This window comes from Galdieria sulphuraria, assembly GCF_000341285.1.
Source record: "Galdieria sulphuraria unplaced genomic scaffold scaf_23, whole genome shotgun sequence".
In the NCBI taxonomy this organism is placed as follows: domain Eukaryota; phylum Rhodophyta; class Bangiophyceae; order Galdieriales; family Galdieriaceae; genus Galdieria; species Galdieria sulphuraria.
This window is the reverse complement of record NW_005178452.1, coordinates 106,936-129,811: the sequence shown is the minus strand read 5'-3', so window position 1 is coordinate 129,811 and position 22,876 is coordinate 106,936. Positions and strand designations below refer to the sequence as shown.

The 22,876-nt window shown below is 40.2% G+C and overlaps 15 protein-coding genes across 17 annotated transcripts; 8 read left to right on the top strand and 7 right to left on the bottom strand.

Moving 5' to 3' along the window:
* On the bottom strand, window positions 1-2,241 carry Gasu_30500 (cell division inhibitor). The gene is made up of 4 exons (XM_005706076.1): window positions 1,733-2,241; window positions 1,111-1,681; window positions 729-1,063; window positions 1-680 (listed from the first exon to the last, which is right to left on the bottom strand). The coding sequence occupies exons 2-4, from the start codon at window positions 1,382-1,384 to the stop codon at window positions 81-83; spliced, it is 1,209 nt and encodes a 402-aa protein (XP_005706133.1). The 5' UTR covers window positions 1,385-1,681; window positions 1,733-2,241; the 3' UTR covers window positions 1-80.
* Window positions 2,242-2,251: 10 nt separating this feature from the next.
* Gasu_30490 (DNA-binding protein) lies at window positions 2,252-4,326 on the top strand. The gene has a single exon (XM_005706075.1). The coding sequence runs from the start codon at window positions 2,702-2,704 to the stop codon at window positions 4,130-4,132; it is 1,431 nt and encodes a 476-aa protein (XP_005706132.1). The 5' UTR covers window positions 2,252-2,701; the 3' UTR covers window positions 4,133-4,326.
* Window positions 4,327-4,351: 25 nt separating this feature from the next.
* Window positions 4,352-5,346, top strand: Gasu_30480 (hypothetical protein). Of its 2 annotated transcripts, none has more exons than XM_005706073.1 (1): window positions 4,352-5,346. In XM_005706073.1, exon 1 carries the CDS (start codon window positions 4,471-4,473, stop codon window positions 5,209-5,211), a length of 741 nt encoding a protein of 246 aa, XP_005706130.1. In that variant the 5' UTR covers window positions 4,352-4,470; the 3' UTR covers window positions 5,212-5,346. The 2 variants fall into 2 exon arrangements, with proteins under 2 accessions (XP_005706130.1, XP_005706131.1); XM_005706074.1 differs by having other exon boundaries at window positions 4,352-5,246.
* A 264-nt stretch (window positions 5,347-5,610) lies between these two features.
* Gasu_30470 (endonuclease III) lies at window positions 5,611-6,771 on the bottom strand. 2 transcript variants are annotated; one of them, XM_005706071.1, is made up of 4 exons: window positions 6,320-6,771; window positions 6,234-6,265; window positions 6,041-6,177; window positions 5,611-5,991 (listed from the first exon to the last, which is right to left on the bottom strand). In XM_005706071.1, exons 1-4 carry the CDS (start codon window positions 6,746-6,748, stop codon window positions 5,801-5,803), a joined length of 789 nt encoding a protein of 262 aa, XP_005706128.1. In that variant the 5' UTR covers window positions 6,749-6,771; the 3' UTR covers window positions 5,611-5,800. The 2 variants fall into 2 exon arrangements, with proteins under 2 accessions (XP_005706128.1, XP_005706129.1); XM_005706072.1 differs by having other exon boundaries at window positions 5,681-5,991.
* Window positions 6,772-6,781: 10 nt separating this feature from the next.
* Gasu_30460 (glutathione S-transferase) lies at window positions 6,782-7,396 on the top strand. Its single transcript, XM_005706070.1, has 2 exons — window positions 6,782-7,195; window positions 7,252-7,396. The coding sequence occupies exons 1-2, from the start codon at window positions 6,805-6,807 to the stop codon at window positions 7,317-7,319; spliced, it is 459 nt and encodes a 152-aa protein (XP_005706127.1). The 5' UTR covers window positions 6,782-6,804; the 3' UTR covers window positions 7,320-7,396.
* Window positions 7,397-7,771: 375 nt separating this feature from the next.
* Window positions 7,772-9,386, top strand: Gasu_30450 (spermine oxidase). Its single transcript, XM_005706069.1, has 2 exons — window positions 7,772-7,886; window positions 7,938-9,386. Exons 1-2 carry the CDS (start codon window positions 7,808-7,810, stop codon window positions 9,326-9,328), a joined length of 1,470 nt encoding a protein of 489 aa, XP_005706126.1. The 5' UTR covers window positions 7,772-7,807; the 3' UTR covers window positions 9,329-9,386.
* A 5-nt stretch (window positions 9,387-9,391) lies between these two features.
* Gasu_30440 (formamidase) lies at window positions 9,392-10,566 on the top strand. The gene has a single exon (XM_005706068.1). The coding sequence runs from the start codon at window positions 9,397-9,399 to the stop codon at window positions 10,525-10,527; it is 1,131 nt and encodes a 376-aa protein (XP_005706125.1). The 5' UTR covers window positions 9,392-9,396; the 3' UTR covers window positions 10,528-10,566.
* A 4-nt stretch (window positions 10,567-10,570) lies between these two features.
* Gasu_30430 (apyrase) lies at window positions 10,571-12,251 on the bottom strand. The gene is made up of 6 exons (XM_005706067.1): window positions 12,106-12,251; window positions 11,892-12,056; window positions 11,805-11,839; window positions 11,350-11,757; window positions 11,133-11,300; window positions 10,571-11,083 (listed from the first exon to the last, which is right to left on the bottom strand). Exons 1-6 carry the CDS (start codon window positions 12,209-12,211, stop codon window positions 10,601-10,603), a joined length of 1,365 nt encoding a protein of 454 aa, XP_005706124.1. The 5' UTR covers window positions 12,212-12,251; the 3' UTR covers window positions 10,571-10,600.
* Window positions 12,252-13,110: 859 nt separating this feature from the next.
* On the bottom strand, window positions 13,111-13,891 carry Gasu_30420 (N-acetyltransferase). Its single transcript, XM_005706066.1, has 2 exons — window positions 13,759-13,891; window positions 13,111-13,707 (listed from the first exon to the last, which is right to left on the bottom strand). Exons 1-2 carry the CDS (start codon window positions 13,780-13,782, stop codon window positions 13,231-13,233), a joined length of 501 nt encoding a protein of 166 aa, XP_005706123.1. The 5' UTR covers window positions 13,783-13,891; the 3' UTR covers window positions 13,111-13,230.
* Window positions 13,892-14,811: 920 nt separating this feature from the next.
* Gasu_30410 (uncharacterized protein) lies at window positions 14,812-15,286 on the top strand. Its single transcript, XM_005706065.1, has 3 exons — window positions 14,812-15,000; window positions 15,053-15,133; window positions 15,183-15,286. Exons 1-3 carry the CDS (start codon window positions 14,897-14,899, stop codon window positions 15,226-15,228), a joined length of 231 nt encoding a protein of 76 aa, XP_005706122.1. The 5' UTR covers window positions 14,812-14,896; the 3' UTR covers window positions 15,229-15,286.
* Window positions 15,287-15,760: 474 nt separating this feature from the next.
* Gasu_30400 (translation initiation factor eIF-6) lies at window positions 15,761-16,631 on the bottom strand. Its single transcript, XM_005706064.1, has one exon. It carries the CDS (start codon window positions 16,569-16,571, stop codon window positions 15,831-15,833), a length of 741 nt encoding a protein of 246 aa, XP_005706121.1. The 5' UTR covers window positions 16,572-16,631; the 3' UTR covers window positions 15,761-15,830.
* Window positions 16,632-16,821: 190 nt separating this feature from the next.
* Window positions 16,822-18,126, top strand: Gasu_30390 (uncharacterized protein). The gene has a single exon (XM_005706063.1). It carries the CDS (start codon window positions 16,904-16,906, stop codon window positions 18,041-18,043), a length of 1,140 nt encoding a protein of 379 aa, XP_005706120.1. The 5' UTR covers window positions 16,822-16,903; the 3' UTR covers window positions 18,044-18,126.
* Window positions 18,127-18,140: 14 nt separating this feature from the next.
* On the bottom strand, window positions 18,141-19,541 carry Gasu_30380 (microfibrillar-associated protein). The gene has a single exon (XM_005706062.1). It carries the CDS (start codon window positions 19,505-19,507, stop codon window positions 18,179-18,181), a length of 1,329 nt encoding a protein of 442 aa, XP_005706119.1. The 5' UTR covers window positions 19,508-19,541; the 3' UTR covers window positions 18,141-18,178.
* A 10-nt stretch (window positions 19,542-19,551) lies between these two features.
* On the top strand, window positions 19,552-21,116 carry Gasu_30370 (phosphatase). The gene is made up of 2 exons (XM_005706061.1): window positions 19,552-20,609; window positions 20,655-21,116. The coding sequence occupies exons 1-2, from the start codon at window positions 19,584-19,586 to the stop codon at window positions 21,081-21,083; spliced, it is 1,455 nt and encodes a 484-aa protein (XP_005706118.1). The 5' UTR covers window positions 19,552-19,583; the 3' UTR covers window positions 21,084-21,116.
* A 4-nt stretch (window positions 21,117-21,120) lies between these two features.
* Window positions 21,121-22,781, bottom strand: Gasu_30360 (uncharacterized protein). The gene has a single exon (XM_005706060.1). The coding sequence runs from the start codon at window positions 22,608-22,610 to the stop codon at window positions 21,147-21,149; it is 1,464 nt and encodes a 487-aa protein (XP_005706117.1). The 5' UTR covers window positions 22,611-22,781; the 3' UTR covers window positions 21,121-21,146.
* Window positions 22,782-22,876: the final 95 nt, after the last annotated feature.

Sequence of the window (22,876 nt, the reverse complement as noted above, 5' to 3'; positions counted from 1 at the left end):
AATCATAACAGATAACCCTACTAGGAATACCAAAAAACCATTTATATAACCCCCTACTTTTACTAACTATTAAAAACATCTCAAGAGACATTTATAGAAGCTTCCAGTGCACTGTAAATATTAGGATATTGGAAGTGAAAACCAGAAGCCAATGTACGTGAAGGATACACTCTTTGGCCTTCAAGAACTACGATGGAGCCTTCCCCGAGCATGGCACGAATAACAAAGGTAGGAACTGGTAACCAGTTTGGCCTTCCGATAATATTACCAAGAGTCTCACAAAAATCATTCATTGTAACAGGCTCTGGTGAACATGCATTAAAGACACCAAGCATATTCTCATCGGTTATCGAACGAATAATGAGGTTCACAAGATCCATAATTTGAATCCAAGAAATCCACTGTCTCCCTGTTCCCACTGGTCCTCCAAGAAACATCTGAAATATGGGAGTCATAGAGCCCAAGACTCCACCTCCAGAACCAACAACTATACCAAATCGAAGAATCACAACTCTAGTGCCAAAAGATTGGTCCAGTTGTCTCGCAGCAGATTCCCATTTTCGACAAAGAACAGCTAAGAAGTCATCTCCTGGTGGAGAAGACTCATCAAATTCTTTACTGTCGCTCACACCATAATAACCAACCGCAGAAGCGTTTATAAGAACCTTTGGACGTTCTTCCTAAAAGAAACTTTAGAAGAGCACTGATAGTGGCAGCAAAACAAGAACCTTGTCCATCGACATTATCATTTCGACTATTTTTTGGGTAACTCTAACACGACTAGATATCAACTCATCTTTGTATGCTTCAGACCATCGTTTTCCAGCTATTGGAGCTCCAGCAAGATTCACAACAGCATCTTTCTTCGCAAGGCAAGCCTTGAAATTTACGTCTTGATCAAGAACTAACGAAGGTAGTTGACAGTACTGCAAAGAATAACCTCTTCTTTCATACTTTCCAAAAGTTGCTTTCGCTCTAGCAACGTCTCTTGTCACAATAGTCAATTCGACACCAGCTTTAGCGAGCAACGTCACCAACTGCTGCCCTACAAAACCAGTTGCCCCTAGGTAAAAGTTAAAATAAAATACATTAGAAAGTTCCTTCTCCTACCCACGATACAGACACTTTTGACTTTTTTGGCTCGATCCAACAACGAACGGTTGGCAGCAGTAATCTCGGAGTAAGCTCTGTCTTCTCCACGTTTGCTTGAGGAATATGAACTATCTCTATCCGTGTTGGAGGCACCCGCAGAAAGCTTCGCTACGGTAAGTTGTTTGGTTCTGGGCCACAGAAACTTCGAGCGTTTCGACAAGTGACCAAAGCTTTTATTTTTTTGATGAGGACAAGTTTTGAACAAAGAAGCGTGTATAAGAACGAACAACATGAGAGTTTTCTAATGGGAAAGATCCAGTTCCTCCGATATTAGCATGGAAATACAACTTTACAAGCTCACTTTATGCAAAAGTCCTCGGCTGCGGTAGAATTTTCACCCGAAAGTCAAAGAAAATTCCGATTAAAGTTGCTCAAGGAAGAGTCAAAGCTTCTAATTCGACAAAAGGGCTTCTTTCAACTCATCGTCGTTTCTAAGTTTACATTTTGCCTCATAGTACCAGTTGTTTTCAGGAATACGCCTGAGGTTGATTTGGACTGGGAAACTGTTGCGCTGCGTAGACTGGAATAACTTTTGAATATTAGTTTGCTATGTTTCCTTGATAGAGTTGGTTTCTCTTACATTATTTCAGATTACACAAAGTGTAAGACTCGAATGTTTGTCACAATTTTCCTCATTCATATAATTGCAAAACACTCTATCTGTTACTCAAAATAGAAGACTTGGATAGAACGACGCAGGTTGTCCCAAATATGAGACAGGACAGCATTCAACTGATTTGAAAGAGGACAGAGTAGCATTGGATCTCTTTCTCTCAGTTTCAACTACAAACCAACCAACAGGAAACCCTCTAAAGACAGAAAGTTTGTCTGATCGACACGGGACATTGTGTTAACTCGACAAGGACTAGGATAAGAGTCATTTGTAAATAGCAACCCCTGAGTCATATGAGTAACATTGCCACGGCAAGTGTGTTGCTATGGTCTTGAAAATGGCATTCATTGCGATGATGTCACATTTCTCTAAATCTCCAAAACATATTAATTTCTATCAAGAAAAAAATCACATTTGCCGTTAAGGGATATAAACACGTGGCGTCACGAGCAATCACTCCCTAGGCGGCGCCCAATGTGTAGATGAAATGATTTCAATTGATTTGTGTCCAGTCGTGTTGACGGTGGGATTCGCCAAGGGAATCTTGAATTGCCAGTTTTTTTTTTAAATTTTTGGGTACTTTTTATGTGACCCAACGGCAATTCCAATTTTGAGGTGTAAAATTTCCCGCGTCGTTCTATACCGTTGAACATTTGGCGGTTACTCAGAGTCTTATTTCCCCAGATATTTCAGTTGTTCAACATTGTTTGCTCCTCCAGAGACGCAGTGTCAGTCAACAGAAGGTTCAAAGGCGACACTTAGAGCTTGACCGTAGTGCAGTTGAATATGAAGGCACTTCTTAAACCAGCGTGTTGAAGACCCTTGATACACAGTGAGTTTTTATTTGGAGAGATAGACTTTTAGTTTTAGCTAGAGGTTTTGACGAACTATCTCTGCCCCGGTAAGTCGTCAATCTTGCAAGCAACAAGCCCTGAGATGCCCGGGGTTCATGACAAGTCTATACAGAGGATGACAGCTGGAAATACCCCAAAACTTTCCCACTGTATGGATCTGAACTTATCAAAAGTTCCTATCGTTGAAGGCTCGTCTGCTGAGAAGAGAAAGGCAGACTTTCAACAAAAAACAGCATTCCAATACTCACCAGTCTCTCCTTGCTGTCAGTCGTTACCATCTGTGCCAGCCTACAGTCTTCCATCCGTTGCTTCGGAGCTAAACTGTTTTCATCAAGAACAGAAGGTTTCTATCGGAAATCTCGTGGATTCAAGTACAAGTCCCACTGGAAATGAGACTGATTCTCAATTCTTGAAAGACGAATTTTCTTGTCAAATGTTGTCTAATCTTCCTCGTATGTATACGCAAGACAAGACACAAGAAAGTTCTTTTAGTGTGACTAGTGACTCATCAGGTTCTTGTAAGCTGGCACGAGCGACTCCTTATCGAAGAAACGAACTATGTGAGATGACACATCTTACATTTCCTCACCATTTAAAAAGTGAAATGTATAGCTACTTCTTTTCGAGACCACTTAGATGGCAGGAAACAAGTAGTGTAGTATCACCTGAAAAAGACTTGAAAAAGGATACCTCGTCAATTCCTATCAAAGTATGCTCCAACTGCAGTACAACAGTCTCTCCAAACTGGTATCTGGCAGAAGACAAAAGACCGCTATGTAATGCATGCGGTAAGTTTTGGAAGAGAACAGGGACACACAGGCCAAGTTGCCACTGGGGACGAAAAATAAAGAAACGTGCCTCTTGCAACGGAAATAGGAGCAAAAGAAGACACAAATATGAGAATATCAAGGAAAGCTTAAACGCAACCTTTAGGAGTCACTCATCAATATGGGGTAACGCTACAAAGGGAATGGGAGACGAAACTGAGTTTGGAACGATTGGCTCATCATGTGATAGTAGCCCTTTTGAGCGAAACAAAGGAGCAGAAGGCCACAATCATTACTGTCCAATGTTTGGAATATCATCGGAAGCTAAGGATGGTGGAGATAACAATATTATACCAATTTCAAGGGAACACAAATTTGAGGTGAAACATTCAGCCAGTCCAGTCCAAGCCTGTGAATCTGAAGAAATATTGACATTTTCGACACGGCTTCAAAAAAGAGACGACGAGGCTAATGGAAGTAAGACTGTCATTGAATCAGATGTGGGGTCATCAACTTCATTTTCTACGAAAGAAACTGACTGCAATTCATTGCTGCACGAATATGCGCAGTATTCTACGTTCCCTTATTTGTCATCAACATCAAGAAAGTCTCAGCTGTTTGCGTTAGACGATACGTTCACCAAGCATTCTCTTGACAGAGCTGCATGGAATTCAAAGAGTTTGATTGAAATACTTGCACTTGCAGCATCCAAGGCTCTAGAAACAGCAGACCCACAACTGAACTAATTGTTGTCTCGCTTTGTGAATTTTAGTGTTTCTGTATTTGCCGAACACTGTTTACATGTATTTTCGGCATCAGGCAGGTTTGTCTTGTGTGGCATCAACTTTTGAAGATTTGAGTATGGGTCTCTTTGTTACAGTCTATATTTGTATCAAACATAAACGTGATTCAAGTTAGTCATTCGAAGTGTTTTTGTTTTTATTCGGCTACTATAATAACTTGTTCCATTTCTTAATAGTATTTTAGGAACTCTTCATTTTTTTGTGTATACAGAGTGGCTTCCTTGTATCTGGCTCAATGCATCAATCTCAAAGTTGTTTCATTTTCTTCCATGGCGCGTCTTATGTTTCTTTACGCATTTCCTGTTGTGCTCGGCACATTTAAGAAGGACATAAAGACTCGTTTTGGTTCTGACTGTACGTGGGACGTAGTAAAGCACCCAGCACGTCGACTAGTTTTAGAAACCTGTGTGAGCCGTTGTGTGTGGGTGGTCTCTTGTGTACGACGTCCAACCACACCTGCAGATAGTTTAAGAGGAAGATTTCTTCCTACTGCCTTTGATATGGAAAATTCAGCACTATTGCCGAGCGAAGTTGGTTTGAGCGAGGAAGAGAATGTAGAAGCTCTAGCGGAAAGAGAGAAACAAGGAATTATTTCCCCACCGTTTGGTAGAGAAGGTTTGAAGCCGCCAAGTCGTATTTTCTGGAACCGTCACTCTCAAGCAGCGAAACTTCGATGGGAGAACGATGAAAATTTTCGAAGAAGAAAGAGGTTATGGCTGAAGAGTGGAGCTGAAACGCGAAAGTTGAGACAAGCTTCGAAGATAAAACCGGAACCGCAGAGGAAGAGAGACTACATCTTCAGTGAGGAGGGAAGAGCTAGAAAGCGCGAAAAACTACAGAAGAGACACCGTAATTTTGTTGAGTGGATGCAAGAACGTTTGGATTCTGGTGAAGAGTTGAGAAGAAGAATCTATGACGATGAATATAAAAAGATATTGCAAAAGGAGCGTTCTAGGATAGCAAGAGAGAGACACAGAAAAAGACTGGAAAAATTGTCAAAGAGCGATGAAGAGATGGAATAAGAATTGTTCTTATTGAATAGATTGAATCGTTAGAACTTAGTTTCGATTCTTTTATCGCACTCCATTCAGTTTGGTTTATGGCAAGTGATAACTAGTTTTCAAGTTGTTAGTATTTGGCTCACAACATTTGAAACAGGCACTGAATTGGACTCATTTATTCACTGTTCCTGTTGAATTTTGATCACATCTGTATCCTTTCTATCAATAGATGAGGTAGTGATAATCATTTTCATTCTTCTCAAGAATATGAAAAATGTTACTGTCTCATTTTGACATTCGGTGATGTTGCAGAACAAATATTTCAAGTACAAATGAGAAAGTATTGCAAACATGAAAGACAACATCAAAGTGATTGTGAAAAGGGCTGGCGTACCAAATTGTCCGCGACGAAGCATTTTGGATTATGCTTCAAATTGACCCTGAATCAACAAATACTCTTTGTGAAAAGATGTCAAGTCATCTTGAGATATTTAAATCTTACCATTCCCTTATCTCTTCCTTCCTGATACAGCATAGTGTAACAATATTTCTATCAAGATAATTCTTCAACATAAGAGCTTTTGTTCTGACACTGAAAATAATTGCATATTCATTTCTTACTACTACTTCTCAAATGATACTTGCTACTAGTTCCGTGTCTTGGACTATTTGTTCTTATTTTCTTCTTATCTGGCTTACTTGAAACAACTTTATCTTCTACAACTTGTTTATCTTTTCTAGACAATATTTTACTGGGGTCCATTCCTGGTTTCCATGAACAAATTACGCAATCCTTTGTGACTACTCAGGTGTGAACGACTGCAACGAAATTCTCTAAAGGAAAACCAACCGTGTCTTTGTGCAGGACAGTGATCTCTGCCATATTGAATCAACTGCAAATGAAGCTTGAGCCAACACTCTTCAGGAAAATAATGTTTTAGATTCTCTTCCGTAATCCTTATAGACTTTTCGTTACCAAAACCCCAGCTATATGCAACGGCGACTATACAATTAGCCACAAAAGACTAGATATAGCAACTTACCGGCACGCGAGCCGTTGAATATGAGTGTCAACCTATGTCAATAGTGGATCATCAAAGAAGTACTCCAAAAAGATGCTTTTGCCAACCGGAAAAGCAGGTTTTCCAAATGCTTGGCTCATCACAACACTGGCGGTTTTGTGCCCGACTCCAGGAAGGCTCTCAAGCTCTTCAAAAGTCTGTGGAACTACTCCTTCAAAGTCACAACAAAGCTTTTCGGCCAAGCCCTTTAAAGCCTTTGCCTTCCTTGCGGCGAGTCCTATGGGCTCTATTATTTTGCGCAACTTTTCCTCTGAAAGCTGAAGTAAGTCATTGGGACTCGAGGCGACTTTGAATAGTTCAGGGGTAACCTTGTTGACTACTTTGTCTGTCGTTTGGGCAGACAAAACAACGGCCACCAATAACGTGAAAGGATCGTCATGCCGTAAGAAGCACTCTATATCTGGATACAACAAGTCCAATAACTTCCTAATAAATGCTGCCTTTTCAAACAAAGTCTTCTCATCTTGCATAGTCATCAAGTTCGCTTTGAACAACTCACACAACACTTTTCATTGTATTTTGGATTTAGATAATGTTAAGTGGCACTCGGGCCTTTCTTTCAGGAAAGAGTGGAACTCTTTTGGTTCCACGAGAATACGGATATGTTATTCTTGTGGTTGTATTTTTTATATTCATCTTAGTGTGGAAAGAAATAAAGGTGGGACAGGCAAGGAAGCGTTTCAACGTAAAATACCCGACTATGTATGAGAACAAGGAGGATAGCCACTTTAACTGCTACCAACGTGCCCATCAGAATACTTTAGAAAAAACACCAACATTCTTAGTTCTTATGTTATTAGGAGGGCTATATGCTCCCATCTTTAGTTCGATATCTGGACTGATTTGGTGTTTCGGTCGCATTCAGTACGCTTTGGGTTATTATTCTGGTGATCCCAAGAAGCGAATGCGAGGCACTTTTGGTTGTAAGTACACTTGTATAGATATTTTATATGTTTGTTGTATTGAAGGCAACTCGTAGACTTTGGACTTCTTGGTTTGTTAGGAGCTACGATAGCCTTAGCCTTGTCTCTATTGAAAGTCATTTGAGATAGATTTTCGCGTTCCGTTATGTGTTTTTCTAGTTGAGAGTACGATAAAGTTTGTATCTATGCTTTTTTATATGCTATCTAAACACAACCAAACTTCATATCTCAATCGCTTTGGGAAACAAACCCGCTATTCCATTGAGACTCATCTATAACCACAATAAGTGCTGCGATATCTAAAAATACGCAAGTTCCAGAACAAGAAGAATGGAAAAAATAGATTGAATCTATTCAAGAATGAGCCAAATTGAAAAAAGTCAATAAAGGCATAGCTCCCCATCATACCAATAGTTTGTCTTGATCCGCTTTAGAATGCAAGAAGACTCTTATATCCAAATGCAGTCTTTCAAAGTTCACAAGAAAGAAAAGCCTCGCAATGATAATCAATCTAAGTAGTAGATGGAATTTCCAAGTTAAACACTTTTTGATATCACAGCCTTTGACATGAAAATTATTTGGCGATTGATTCGTCGATATTCGATAACGTCCATGCCACAAGTAATCGTGGTCGGTGCTGGAATAGCCGGTATAACTGCTGCTTCCGCACTACATGCTGCAAACGTACAAGGTAGGAATTGAAATAAAATATGCTATTGCTCTCGAGTAACTGGATCACTAGTGTGTATTTTGGAAGCTTCCCATCGCATAGGCGGTAGAGTCTGTACTGTGAGTCCTGGAATGGAATTGGGTGCTACATGGATACATGGAACCGTGAACAATCCAATTTATGACTTAGCTGTAGTCCGAGGACTTGTAGAAAAATATCCAAGCCCCGAGGACAAAGCCGAACCAAACGAAGAGGAACTGACTAGTTGGAAACTTGCGGAGTGTCCTTTTATTAGAGAAGGAGGAACTTTCGTCGAAACCTACGTTGTGAAAGACGCTTTAGAGAAATTCGGCAGATATAGAAATGAAATTTTTCATTGGCCAACTCTTCAAGTAGATGCCAAACAATACAATGACTCTATCGAAGAGTATTTATCAAAGAGATGGAAACAGGACCATTTAGAAACAGGAATGACACCTAGTGAAGCCCAACGCTTAGTATTTCAATGGAGGAAGAGATTGGAATGTTCCATTTCAGCCTGCTCTTCTTTAAGCGAGCTCTCATTGGAATATCTCCATGAGTACTGTGAACTTGCTGGGGAAAATGTGGAAGTCTTATGTGGCTTTTCTAAGATAGTGGAATCTCTTCTTGCAGGATTCCCATCAGAAAATATCCTTTTTGGTAGGGAAGTCACTCGTATACGATGGGGAGGTAGCGATAGAAATAATCGGGTCTCCATTGAATGTAGTAATAGTGAAGTATTTACTGCAGAATATCTCATTTGGACAGGCTCATTGGGTGTCCTGCAAGAAAGAGAATCTAACCTTTTTGACCCACCTCTGCCTCGTAAGAAGAAAGATGCTATTCATCGTCTGGCCCTTGGTACAGTTGACAAGGTATTTGTAGAATTTGATAGGCAACCTTTACAACATCAAGGCAAACAATGGGATTATGTCTCACTCTTGTGGAACGAGAGTTTGGAGCGAGAGGAACCTTCTCACTGGACCAAAAAGATATTTTCGTTTCGAGCAGTAAACAATATATTAAGTTTCTGGCTCACGGGTGCTTCAGCCAAACAAATGGAACAAGAGTCAGATGACGCTATTTTGCAACACACAAAGCTATTGCTATCGCGATTCGGCTTGGTTGAAGCGGAGCCCATCAGAGTAATTCGAAGTAGCTGGTATAGCAATCCTTTATTTCGGGGGTCGTATTCTTTTGTTCCTGTTGGCGCTAGTGGCTCTGATTTTGAGATTCTAGCAGAACCAGTGAACCTGCCCGAACTGGGACTGGAAACTAGCGATTCTCATAGGATTTACAATCCTTGCTTATTTTTTGCCGGCGAAGCGACCCATAGAAAGTTTTATTCAACAACACATGGCGCATATCTGAGTGGCTGCAGAGAAGCCAAACGAATTTTAGAATTGGAAGGAATCAAGAGCCAAACATTAAAAACGAATTGAAAAGCGGTGAAGAGAATTTTGGTAGAAATAGTTTTTCTTCATTTGCTTTCATTTGTTTTTGCCATTCCATGTCTACGTTCAGAATAGAGTTGGATCGACATCTTCCACTATCTAAACAACCAAATAAAGGTCATAATAGATGGCATCCTGGTATTCCTCCTATTCAAGTTGTCAAGTCTGGAGACGTTGTAGTGATGGACACTCTGGACGCTTTCGACTGTCAGATAGGCCCAGATACTCAAGCTTCAGAGTTGAGACAAGTGGATCTTGGGAGAGTTCATCCGCTAACTGGTCCTATTTATGTTGAGGGAGCGGAACCAGGAGATATCTTAGCTGTTGATGTTTTGAACGTTGAAGCTTCATCTTTTGCGTACACAGTGAATATACCAGGTTTTGGTTTTCTGAGAGATTCTTTCAGAGAACCTTTTATTGTGCGTTGGCATATTGAAGACAACGTTGCCACATCTCCTGATCTTCCCAAAGTTCATATTCACGGCAATCCTTTCATGGGTGTTATGGGCACCAGTCCTTCTTCTGATTTGCTTAAAGTTATCAATGAAAGAGAAGAAAAATTGAAAAGCCAAGGTGGTGCTGTTGAAGTGCCTTCAGAACATGGAGCTGTACCAACAGGACATCTATCAAGTGAGGCAATTAGAACTATCGCACCACATGAGACAGGTGGTAACGTTGATATCAAACAACTTACTAAGGGAACTACTGTGTACTTGCCTGTTTATGTCAGTGGTGCATTGTTTTCAGCTGGTGATGCACATTTCGCACAAGGTGACAATGAGTGTTGCGGGACTGCCATAGAAATGGCTGCAACATTAACTGTGCGTCTTCGAGTTCTTAAAGGAGAAGCTTCGCGCACTGGTCAAAGAGATATATCTTTTAGTAGAGATATTTTGAATCAGATGGGTCCGAATGACCATTGTTTGTCTTCTTTACATGGCCCTTTCTACGCAACAACAGGTATATGTGTGGACCGTGAGACAGGGGTCAATTACAGTGAGAACCTGACAAGTTCTACAAAGAATGCGCTATGGAACATGATAAACTATATTCATCAGAAGTACGGATACAGCAATCTACAAGCATATTGTCTTTGCAGTGTTGCAGTAGATTTCCACGTAAGCCAGTTACCAGATATTCCAAATGTTCTCGTTTCAGCTATATTACCTCTTGATATATTTGAATAAATTTGTCCGAACAAGTTTTCTGATACCATTGAATTGTTGTTGAACCTTCAGAGAGGAACGGCATTTCCCCTGTTCATAGAACTTGCTTTTCATGTAAAAGAAGATTCATCTCATGAACCAACGCTCCCAGTGACCAACCAAACTCGCTTCCCTGATAACTCTGTAGAAACCAAACCGTCTTTTGTGTTTGTTCAATTCCCAAAAATTCAAAAAGTAAAAAGTATATATAAGCCATATCGAAACAAAGATGCTCAGGTGCTCCATTACGTACACTAGTGTAAGTATTCTGAACGACATTCCATTCCTCCGAACATATATAACGACCCATTTCTTCTAAATCTGAGAGACTCGACTCTAGAGATAGACCAAAAGTTGAAATTCGGTCAAAGAAGAAGGCAAACGCAATGAAGTTATCAATACTTGTGTTCCATCTATTTCTGAATTCTCCAACAGAAAAATGAAACTCTTCCACGAAAACGTCACTTATTAAAGCAACACAAGATTCAAAACTGCCCATTCCAGATGTCTCTACAAAACTTTGCTCTCTTCCATCAACCTAATAGTTCCCGTTGTTAACCATCATGTGGCCAAAAACTCCAACTTACATCAATAACATCTGTGACACCCTTGTAAAAGCAAGGATTACTTGTCAACTGATCTCTTTCCTTTAAAAACTTGTACAATCTCCTTCGAAACTCTACAAGACCCATACCAAGAAAGCTCTGAGAATATACATGGTAAGTTTTGTCTAATACAGGAATGTTGCGTATACTCTAAATGGGACATGAACACTATAACAAGCTATCTTCCTCAAATCCTTACCTGGTCATTCAAAGAACTGTTTGTATCGAATGCCACCTGAAACGAACCGCCACCTAAATCCAAAACTCCAAAAGTTTGGAGCAACTCATTGGAAAGGGTATTCAACAAAGAATTGACAGTAATCCAACCGTACAACGCTTCATCACTGCCATCCATAACTATAGCTCTTGAAGGCTCAAATGAAAATTCTGACGCAATAAGAATACCACGAGTGGCATCTAATACAGCTTCAACTATATCTCCATGCATTAAACGAAGTCCTGCAGTGGCTTTCAAGAATATTGGTGTTCTAGGTCTTTCTGGTTCAGGTACTATGTCACGAACAAAGTTGAGCAATTTTGAAAAAATGAATCCCAAGTTTGCTACTCGTGAAGCATTTTGAAAACACACTGTAAGACTATGTTTTGCCTTTGCACAAATTAGTGTCCCAAAAGGTTTTCACTATAATTTCTTACTTCGAGATAATGATCCTTCTCCAGAATGAGATTATCTAAACATACTCGAAAAGAAAAACAGCAATATAGTCGAAGCAAAACACCTACCTCCATTTTGCAAGGAAAAAGAACATACGTGCACTCGTGTACCACTACTTCCAGCGTCTATTATAACTCCAAACCTTCGTTCGAGAGAGTCTCTTAAACGTCTATCCACGCAAAAGATGAAGCATATCGTTACAACCAGAAAAAGAAACGGAACACCTTTTAAAACTAACAATAGCGTAAAAGATATTGTTTGAAAACGTTCACAAAAGCTTACGACTTTGTGGAAAGCATAGTTTTAACTTAAGAAACTCTAAAAACTCTTGGTTCTTTAAACGTGCAGTTTCTTTGTGTCTGGAACTGTCTTGTGTCTCGAAAGCCATGCTTCAAGTTCTTGGCTACGTGGCGAAACGTCAAGTATTAATGTGCTATTGGGCCATTTTGATCTAAATCATCGTTGCGTTGGGATTGTCCTCCTCAATTACTATTGTCAGCACGTTGAGCATCTTGGACTTTACTTATTCAGTTTCCATAGAATATTGAAGATGGGTTGAGTTGCTTTTTTTGGGAATGGCCAGAAAAACAAAGTATAGCTTATTAAAGGTCTGTGATGGCTACTTTGAAATGAAAGGTATCAACAATTCGGCGAAGCTAGTTCTTATCGACTTGTTATAAACCTTTTCATATTAGTGATATACACAGATTGATGATAAAAATCTACTTGAAGCTTAAATTTTCCACCATGTCTGCTTGGAAAGCTAAGCATTGGAGCTATATCTGGGCAGGAGTCTTAGCGTAGCCATGGAAAAGAATTTCATGCGCTTAAAGCTAGCAGCACTGTTGGTCAGCATTACAGAATGCAAAAGAGTCTCTCGTAGTATTAGTCCAGTCTTGTAACGATAAATCTGTTTGAGAGACCAACGAAATGAATAGAATATAAATGTTTCGTAGCGCTATTCGTAATCATTCTCTCGATCAGTTCCACACCTTCAAACTTTGTCTTGGAAGTTGAAAGCTTCGAACGAAATGTAACTGACTATTTGAAGACTAAAAGTTCACGAAGAATATTCGCTAAACGGCTTGAGTGCTCTTAAATCATCTAATTGTGGTTGGATTCAAAGCCTATAATTTTTTATAGCAGCGAAATCTGCTGATGGCATTTCTCTCTTTCTATATATATACCTTGGGATATCATCTGGGAAGTTATCTTCTGTCATATTCATTTTGACGTGGAGTCCAAAGTGCTCAAAGACACGCAAGAATTATACGAGTCCTTTTCATGTGCCTTAAAACTAACGAAACGGTCGCAATTGGATCTCTGAAATTTTACTTCAATAAAAGACGAGATCTTTCGCTGAGTGTCTTTGTTTCATTGCAAACAAAGGTCAAACCTTGCTCTATCTCAATTTATAGTATGATTCTTTGAAATCCTCTTCCCAGAACGTTCTTTAAATATACATCTCATGTCGTACGCATCCTCTCCGTCAGCATAATATTTCGCCTCGACGTCATGGATTTGATACGATAACGACTCCATATAAAGGTGTTGAGCAGCAACGTTCGTCACTCTTACGTGAAGAGAACAGTACACAGCACCAAAAAGAACCTGCATTTCGCGATGAGCAGCTTCCATCAACTTTCGCGCGATGCCTAGCTTCCGATAATGTCTCAAAACAGCCAAAGAAGTAATATGTCCGTGTGGCTCTACAGCATCTTCCTCCATCTTTGCCAGAACATATCCGACGATCTTCTTGTCAAAGTTTTCTGCGACAAATAATAACTGTGGCCAAGACAACAAATGATACAAATAGTACTTAAACTGATAATTTTCGGGAAGACACAACAAGTTACACGTTTGCATGGCAAACAAGTCTTCAGGCTACAAAGACAAGAGTTTCAAAAAACATATAAAATAAAAAACAATAGTTACCGTTGCTCTTCTTATATTCACCATTTTAAAACAGACAAGCAAACCGAGCCTAAGAAAGTTGTTGCGGAAGATGTAGAAACAGCCCCGTATAACTCCAGGTCGTAGTATTTCAATCGATTGTAATGGAAATGTAGAGATTTTGAGAAACCATTATATATATCAAGTTAGTGTTATTGGAACAAGTCTATGTTGAATGGCCTACGTGCAGCTTGAGAAACTACTGCTTCTCGAAACTAGTTTGTGGAAGCGACTACGTGTGAGGAAAAGTTGAGAATATCTATTTGCAAACTGTAATATAGCTCATGTCCTAGAATACTTTTCTATATGAGACAAGTTTTTTTTTGAGAATCTTTGTTACAGAGCACGCTTTTTGCCGTCACTTTTGCAGACTTGGTTCAAAAGGGACTTTCTAAAGACTAGTTAACACTCCCGTTTCGTAGTATAACATCACAGTAGGATCCAACAGCCCTCTCACCGTTTTGAGTAAACATTCTTTCTTTTCAAGCATGGTGTGACAAAGTGTCCATTTGTCACTTTGAAAGTAGTCTGTCAAAGAAGTTAACGAAAGTTATGTCAATAATGACAAACGTGAAGATGATATGGTGAAAGTTTCTGTTCAATGCAAACTTTCGAATACGACAACACCTGAAGACCTACTGGTTTGTAACCTTTCAATGAAAACTTAAAGGTCTAAAGAATCGGTAAGCTGCGACCTTCAGAATGATGCAATTTTAAAAGACTCGTTGATTTTTCCGCTTTTGGAGACTTGGCAGAAAAAGGGAGATTCTTCATTTTGGCGCTTTCTTTTTAAGCCGAAGACAAAGACACTCTTATTTCTCAAAGATAAAAAGCAATGCAAGACACAAAAATATTGTTAGTAAATCGAAGAAGAAAGGAAAGTATATACACAACAATTTTGCAGACTCATTTTATGCTACGAGGTTGGTCGAAGCAACATGACGTAAAATGATGCTAACCTGTAATAACAGAAATTGATGATGCCGTAGCTGTCAGTAAAAAGGGTGCACTGCTGAATTAAAACCTAACTTTATGAGAATAGGATTATATCTTAGTGGAAGAGAACTCACAACCTGTTGCCTTTCTAGTCATTGATGAAGACTCAAGCAACGATTCAGAGATGGCACTCGTAAGAGAACTAGAAGAGTCGTATTCTCTATCGTTCATCTTATTTCCTGTTTTGGCTCCTTCCTACAATGAGAAATTTCTGCGTTTCCAAGACAAGTAAGGGTTCTTGAATCTTCAGTTTGCAGATACACTCACAACTTGTTTGCAGGTTCGAAGATATAGGCTACGTATCAATATTACCCGTTTTTGGTGATTATACTATAGTAGTCCTTGCCATCGTGGAAATATTGTTGGTATTTTTTCTTCTTTAACGAAAATTTCGATGACTTTTCTGTTAGAGATATTGTCGATGCAATAAGAGCCTCATCCTATTCCACGGAGTAACTTTTGTAAAACTGAATCTGCTTGTTCGATGCTCCAAATCACTAACGAAAAGACCTCTACACGCATTTTAATTTTGCAGTTGGTGATATTGATCAATTTGTGTTGTATACCATAACATGGTTGGTAGGGACGGTGGCAAAGCGAAGCCCTTAAAAAAGCCGAAGCCCTCATCGAAAGAGTTAACAGAGGTATTGTGAGATATGATTCGTGTCAGATGTTTTCGAAATGTGTCATTTTGCTTCTAGGAAGACTTGGAATACAAAAAGAAACAGAAGGAAGAACAGGCGAAACTGAAAGCAGCCCAAGAGCAGTTGAAGACAAAAGGCAAAAAATGATTTTGTTTCGATAGCCAGAATGACCAGTTTACCAAACAAAAGCTTTATTTGTTTCCACAACTATGTCATGTTTCCGCCAACTTCTCAATAACGAAAAGTCCAAAGACAAACTTGAAAACTTTTCTCTTCCTGTGCGAATAGTTTACAGCATAACGCTTTCATATGTCGACGTGTGTACGAAAACTCGAAGCTTTTCGTCAAATATTCAATCCCTTTGGTTCAGCTTGTATTGCAAGCACAAGCTTCAAGACTTTTAATAACGCAAACTCAAGCAAGATTTTCTATCAGTGATGGCTTTGCTTCACTCATAAATGAAACAGGTTCCATATCGCGAAGTCGAAAAATACTTTCCACAACTGATAATTCTGTTGAAGTGGTATCCAAACCACAAAAAGCACTCCAATCGTTCGCAACTAGTCCTGCTCCAATAACCTCACTGCCTCTGTTGATTGTTCCGGCCACTAAAGGAACCCTTATAAGAGTAGACAACTCATCTTGGTCTTCAATTGGGGTGAGTGGATGAACCAAGCCTCCCTGGTTCGTTAAACAACAATAACTTCCTACCAATGCCTCCCCAGCAATGTCTTGTCTGAAAACAGTAACCCCCAAAACGTCCGCTATCAACTCCTCTGTTTCACGGTCCAAATCGGGATGAACCAAGGCGACGTAATCGTTAGTCACGATGCAGTTTCCTAGGGCATTAAGACGCTCTTCGCAACGCTGAACTACAACAGAATCTGGAAGACTATTGCGAATATGAAGGAGTTCCTGATCTGTTGTAGAGTTGGGAAGCAGTAAGCCACGTCTATTGCCGACAGCCAGGCGACCAATGCAACGACAGCCTCCTCCAACAGTGGTATGAATGACAGGAATATGGTCAGCAAGCTCTCCTTCAAAAACTGAATAAAAGTTTTCTGAAGAGCCTACGGAAACTAAACAGTAACCACTTGTCAACTTTGCGAAGACACCGACTTCACTACTACTCTCAAACTGGCATCGAATGGCCATTTTAATATCCGATTCGATCAACAAACAATAAATGAAAATAAATTTTGTCAACTCTTGGTTTTTCTATTCCTCTAGTTTTGCCTTTGCAAACTCTTTGGCGAGTTGCATAGGCCTAAATATCCTCTTTGGAGTGGCACAATCCACTCATGGTCGAGTAAAGTTGTATGCTCGATGCTTCGTTTCAGTATCTTTCGTTCTCCAAATTCTATAGGAACTTGAATAGATTTCAATATACCAATGCAAAGAAAATAATAATGAAAGATTTGAGAACCATCATTTTGTGCTCAGTGGAAAATCTTGTCTCTTCATTTCTGTAGTTGCGTAGTAAATGCATGACGATGGAGAATGAAGCTGTTTTACTTGGAGTCCCAAAAAGTTGCCAAACAACCGAGTTTGAAAAGGACACCTGCTTTTTGGGTGGAAGACCGACATGGTATGGGGAGGACAGACCTGACACACGGCTTTTTTGTTGCCCACGTTGCAACAGTGCAGAGAAAGTTGTGTTCTTGTTTCAGTGCGCTACTTCTTATGAAGAGGACTTGGACAGATTCTTGTATTTATTGGTTTGTGTGAAGGAGGATTGCTTGCGGACTCCTGATGGTTGGATTCTTTTAAGGAGTCTGGTTAGGAAGAAGCCTCTTCAAGGTGCGTTGAAAGTTAAGGAGAAACAACCAATTTGGGAAGATTTTGGTACTTTTGAAGACAGCTGGAACAGTAATGCAAACAAGGATGCCACGTTAACAAGCAGTGAATTTGAGCAACTCTTTGAAAACTGGACATATTTTTCCCTTTCTTTGACTCCGAAGAGGGAAACGTGTTCTTCCACAAAATACAGAAATATGGACAGTCATCTATCGAGTGCTTGGAATAGCGAATTGTGTTTGCCACAGATTCTTTTGGAGGTAGTGGAAGAAGCGCAAAATGAGAAAGAACACGAGATTGATCCACATATTCAATTCCTTCGGACACAGTTTTATCAGAATGCGCGAGAACAGACGTGCGAAGACTTCGATGTTGATGGAATGTCTTTCTTTGCGGAGATACAGAAAGAAGAATGGAGATACTACAAGAGAATGGAGCATTGTCCTAACCAGTGTGTACGATATCAGTTTAATGGATCACCGCTTATTACTCCGTGGTCAAAATGGAACAAAGCTATGGTGTCGAAAATACCTCGTTGCCAAAGTTGTGACTCAGAAAGAGTGTTTGAACTTCAATTAATGTCTCAGTTTTTATATTATCTGAAAATGGGTGCAAAGAAAAGTAACATACAAATTCCATTCTTAGAGGATGGTCATCTCTTCATGTCTCTGTCCACTATATTGGTCTACACATGCTCTAAGGATTGTAAGGCAGTTAGTAAGGGTAGCAGTACTTCCAGCACTAATTACTACCGAGAATACGTACTCCCAATTTTTGAAACTTTCTCACCCTCAGCATTTTCTTCGAAAGAAGTAGCTCCCAAAGAATGAAAAGTCACAAACATAAATATATCTGTACGAAGAAAAGAAGAAATTGCATTGTAACCATAGAAAAGAAATGAATCTAGTTGATCAATGGTTGATAAAAATAACCCAAAAACATCTAAAAGTTTTCATACGATACGTTTATACCTTCTTCGGGCCACGTGGTCGTTCAAAGACTGAATCGGAGCCTTTAAGCTCAGAAGCTTTCCTCTTGCGAATAAGCTCAAGTTCATCCCGAGACAGTTCGGGTTTCTTGTTTCCGTACGTTGTACCAAAAGTAGTATCCTCATTTGTTAAATGAGTATATTTGGTTCGACCCTTGAAACCAAACTGTCCTCGGCGAGTTTGCATAACCTTGGGGAGATAAGTGCGATCAACAAGATCCTCTTCCGTGCCTTCCATAAAATTACGATTATAAATATCTTCCTTGTAGCGACCACTATCGTCTTGTTCCATGAAGAAGACACCTTTATGATAGTATTTCTGAAGGAACGCCATCTTGGGTTTCTCTTCTCGTAACTTTTCATCTCTGCGTAACCTCTCCTGATCCTCTTTTTTCCTTTCTTCTTCCGACATATTCCGTCTTCGTTCAATTTCCCTCAGCTCTCTCTTCCGCTCTTCATCGCGATCGTGCTCCCTTTGAAGTCTTCGAAGCTCACGTATCTTCCACTTCATCAACTCTAACTCATATTCGGCTTCTCGATCTTTGTCGTCAGGTAACTCCAGTCCTAAATCGTCTAAGTCAACGTCGTCTTTCACAGAACTGCTCTTTGTTTCAGCTGCAGTTTGAGTTACGACTGAATGCGCTTGTTGCCTCCTGAACTCTTTCCTTGAGTCACGAGCTTGCTTTTCTCGTTCAGCATCCTGTTCAATCTTCTCTCGTTCTTCGACAGTTTCTCGCTGATTCTTATTTACAAATACTGGACGCCATAAACGCGGAAAGTCCTCTACAGTCTCCTCATCCGCCTCTTCCTCCTTTGACGCCTCACTATCCCCACTGTCGTCTTCACTTAGGTACTCGTGGCTCGACGACGAGCCCTGTGACGAATCAGAGGCTTCCTGCTGAAACTTTCTCTGTTGTATAACTTTTCTTTCCGGCAACCCTTGATAGTTTTCACGGTTATCAAGTCCAAGAACATTTTGCTTATCCAGCAGGTCCGGTTCTGTCTGTCTCTTGCGCAAAACTTGAGCTTTAATTCTTGCTCTTCGCTCTAGTGCTGACTCCGTGTTTGATTCATTCCGCTGTTTCACATTGTCGACACGAGAGTGATGACTAGGAGATGAGTTCCCACTACCTTCCAAGAAATTTGGTGCGGCTACTTTTCCACTAGCGGTCACAGATTTCTGCTGAAGCTTTTGCGGCGCTATCAAGTTGAAAAAGTCATCTTCCTCGTCTTCCCAGTGTTTCAATGCATATTCCGGCACCTTTCCAGGCCAATATCTTTCTTTCGGTTTCGAACTGTTTGCCATAAAAAGCGTCGGCAATTATGAAAAACAATTCTTATGTTGCAAACAGTTGCTAATCGAATGAGCTCAAGGAATTGGGATGGAAGCAGATGAGAGCTCAGGAGTGGTTGGTTCAGGAACGAGGACTTGCAGCAATGAACAGTCTTTTGACTCCAGAGAAAGTATAGAACGTCTTCTTCTAGACCTACCAGGTCCAGATGAAGGTTTTCTGTTGGCCACCTTAGAGGCTTCCACAAAGTCACTGCGACGTCCCTCAGGACTTCAATCTCTCGATTTCTCAAGACTTAAAACGGACGAGGACGAAGAGATTGAGGAGGAAGTCGTGAACCCTAAACTATTAGACGACAAATGCGATGCGGAACGAGTGGAAGAAAACGAGGGAAAGAAGGAGGAGGCCTCGAGGACCTCAGACGTGTCCAGCCACAGCGAGTCTTCTAGTCGACGTCGACGAAGAAGAAGAAGTAGGAGTTTTCTTAATAGTCCCCGAGCAGGAGGTACCTCAGTTAATTTGGCAAGGGATTTAGAACTCTTGCACGTAGCCCAGGAGGAGTCAGTGAACCAACCCGCATACAATAGCTCTCATAACATTGTGAATTCAATACTGAAGTTATTTTGTCTTGTATCCTGCACGGCTCCTTCTGAGTTAAATGACCCTAATAATATTGGAGGGAAGGCTACAAACAATAGCGGAAGAAGCCCTTACTCAGATATGAGGAGGGACCACGAGTCTTTAAAGTTGAGTAGCAAACGAGGTTCGCAGAACAATACTGAGGACGCACAAGCTATTAAGATATCGATAAAGAAGCATCTTATAGCATCCTCTGTAGATAAGGATGACGACAACACTGGAAAGCTAGAGAAGGGTTTGACGAGACTTGCTTCACTTCCATTACTCAAGCGAAGGTCGTCCACATTACTTCCTATACAAAGTGAAAGGATGAAAGGAAGGAAAACACTGGTTTTAGATTTAGATGAAACTCTTGTTCACAGCAGTTTTGATGACTCCAAGCATGAGTCGGATTTTACTCTTAATTTGGACATCAGTAACATATCAATGACACTTTTTGTGAAGAAACGTCCATGGTGCGACGAGTTTTTACAGAAAGTAAGGACTATCTTTGTACTTAACCATTCAACTTAACTTTTCAAGGTTTCCCAAATATTTGAAATTATCATCTTCACAGCATCTTTACCAGCCTATGCTGACCCAGTCATTGACATGCTTTGTGACTCAGCAAATATAGAGCCTTTGCCTTCATCGCATCGTTTATTTCGTGACAGCTGTGAATATGATACTGTACAGTCCGGCTATGTAAAGAAATTGTCAAGCTTGGGTCGAGATCTTTCCAAGACTATTATTGTAGATAATTCACCAGCCGCGTATGTGTATAATATCGATAATGCCATTCCAATAGAGTCCTTTGTTGATGATATGAATGATAATGAGTTGTTAAATATCTTGCCGTGGCTGTTGTCTCTTAATGTTGCAGATGACGTTCGGGAAAAAATTCGTCAACGAAGAGAATTTTTGAAACAACCAGGCATCGGTAGAAAGAATGGGCAAGTGCAAAAACTTTGAGTAAATTTATGTCTTTTATTTGTGTCATCAAAATTTCAGAAAAGTTACTTTTGAAGACTGCATTTAGTTCTTCTGAGGCCGTAGTTTCCTCACTGCGCAAACGCCTAAGACAAATGCAAATAACGTGATTAGTATGAATGTAATATTGCTTGCAGTAAGATATGTGGAATTCCTAAAGGCAGATGGAGCTTTGCACCGTTTGACTAATTGCATATGAATTTTGTCTCTATTTCGAATGGGAACAGAAATATCGACTATAGTTTGACCGGTTCTTTTGCAAATAAAACTGAAAGTGACAGGCTTTTGGTCTCCCACTTTCAAAAGGTCCTCATAAAGATTCAGGGAGTGTTGGGTCTTCATATCTGAGATCAGCTTCCCAGAAACAACTGATGGATCTACTATGTCAAGTATAGGAGGTCCGACCATCATACTGCGAGGTGATGTTTCACCTTGTAGAGATAAGTACAGTTCCAAGAATTTGTCTGTCTCGTTAAGCAACGTGAACGGCGACAGTTGCACAATGCCATCTTTCACTATCTCAGAAGAACTTGAAGTGAATCCGACAAACAGACCCCGTGGTCTTCCACCACCACAGTCCTTTGAAAATTGAATACTTAGTGGCTCAAAGGGTGGAATTGGCACGAAGACGGTGGCCAGCCTTGGAGTCCCATCTAGACTTCCGATACATTCATCTTGTAATAGCCAAGTTACTTTCTCACCACCCAGAACGATCCCACCTCTATCTGCACCTTGTCCGGATATTTGAAGATTGTATACATCATGATCATAAATCAACTTAGGAGTATCAAAGGACTGAACGGCTTCTCCATAATTCAACACCACAGAAAGTTGAAATGTGGAAACCATCGGATCAAGTACTACACTTTTTTCATTCACTTCTTCACCTCGATCATCTTGAAGGACAAGATATGCATAAGGATGGCTTCCGCATCCGCATTCCTTTAAGAACGAAAATGAGAGGTTACTTCCTGGTTGGCCTAACGGAACATTCACTTTGATAAGGTGAGTACTAGGAATAGTTGCTGCACGAGGACAACCATAAAACAGAGTAAACATCCCCTTTCTCAAACTATCCCGAAGATCTTCAGCTTCCAACGTTGGGCCTTCTTGTAGTAGAACAGACAGCGTCTGAGACTCTATTTTTGGGACCCTTGGATAATAGTTGTATGAGGCCTGAAACTCAAAGTAGAAGAGCGACCGATCTTGAAACTTGTCTACAACATAGCAACTATTTTCTGAGGCGTTGGAACAAGTAAAGGCAGGGTTCAATTTGCCACTTTCGTACAATATAGTCTGTTTGATTCTATGATCGCCGTAGTTTGCCAACCCCAAGAACAGACCCGGAATGCTAGCTTCGTGTTGTACTGTTAAGTTGGGAACGCTTGTGTACTCCAAAGTAAAGTTTGTCATATTGATCAGATACTCTCCACAGACATAACTGCTAGTTTCCAGAAACGTCAAAGCGGCGAGGAATATGATACAGACGAAAGACCCAGCTTGGTCCATACAGGGAGGAGGAAGCTCGGCAACTATTTCAGGGACATTTTGGAAATTTTTCAAGGTCCTTCTTGAAAATCATTCATTTACAGCTCCTGTATAGAAAGGATGTGCTTACCAAAAAGAAAGAATACTCTAGAATGTCTAAATAAAAAATCGAAGTATAATAGATACGAAGTCGAATATATGTAAAGATGTCTGTTACATTCAACTTTTACTAGAAAATGATACACAGTCTTCCACAATTCAAGATATTGATGAACGAATCTGGCCTC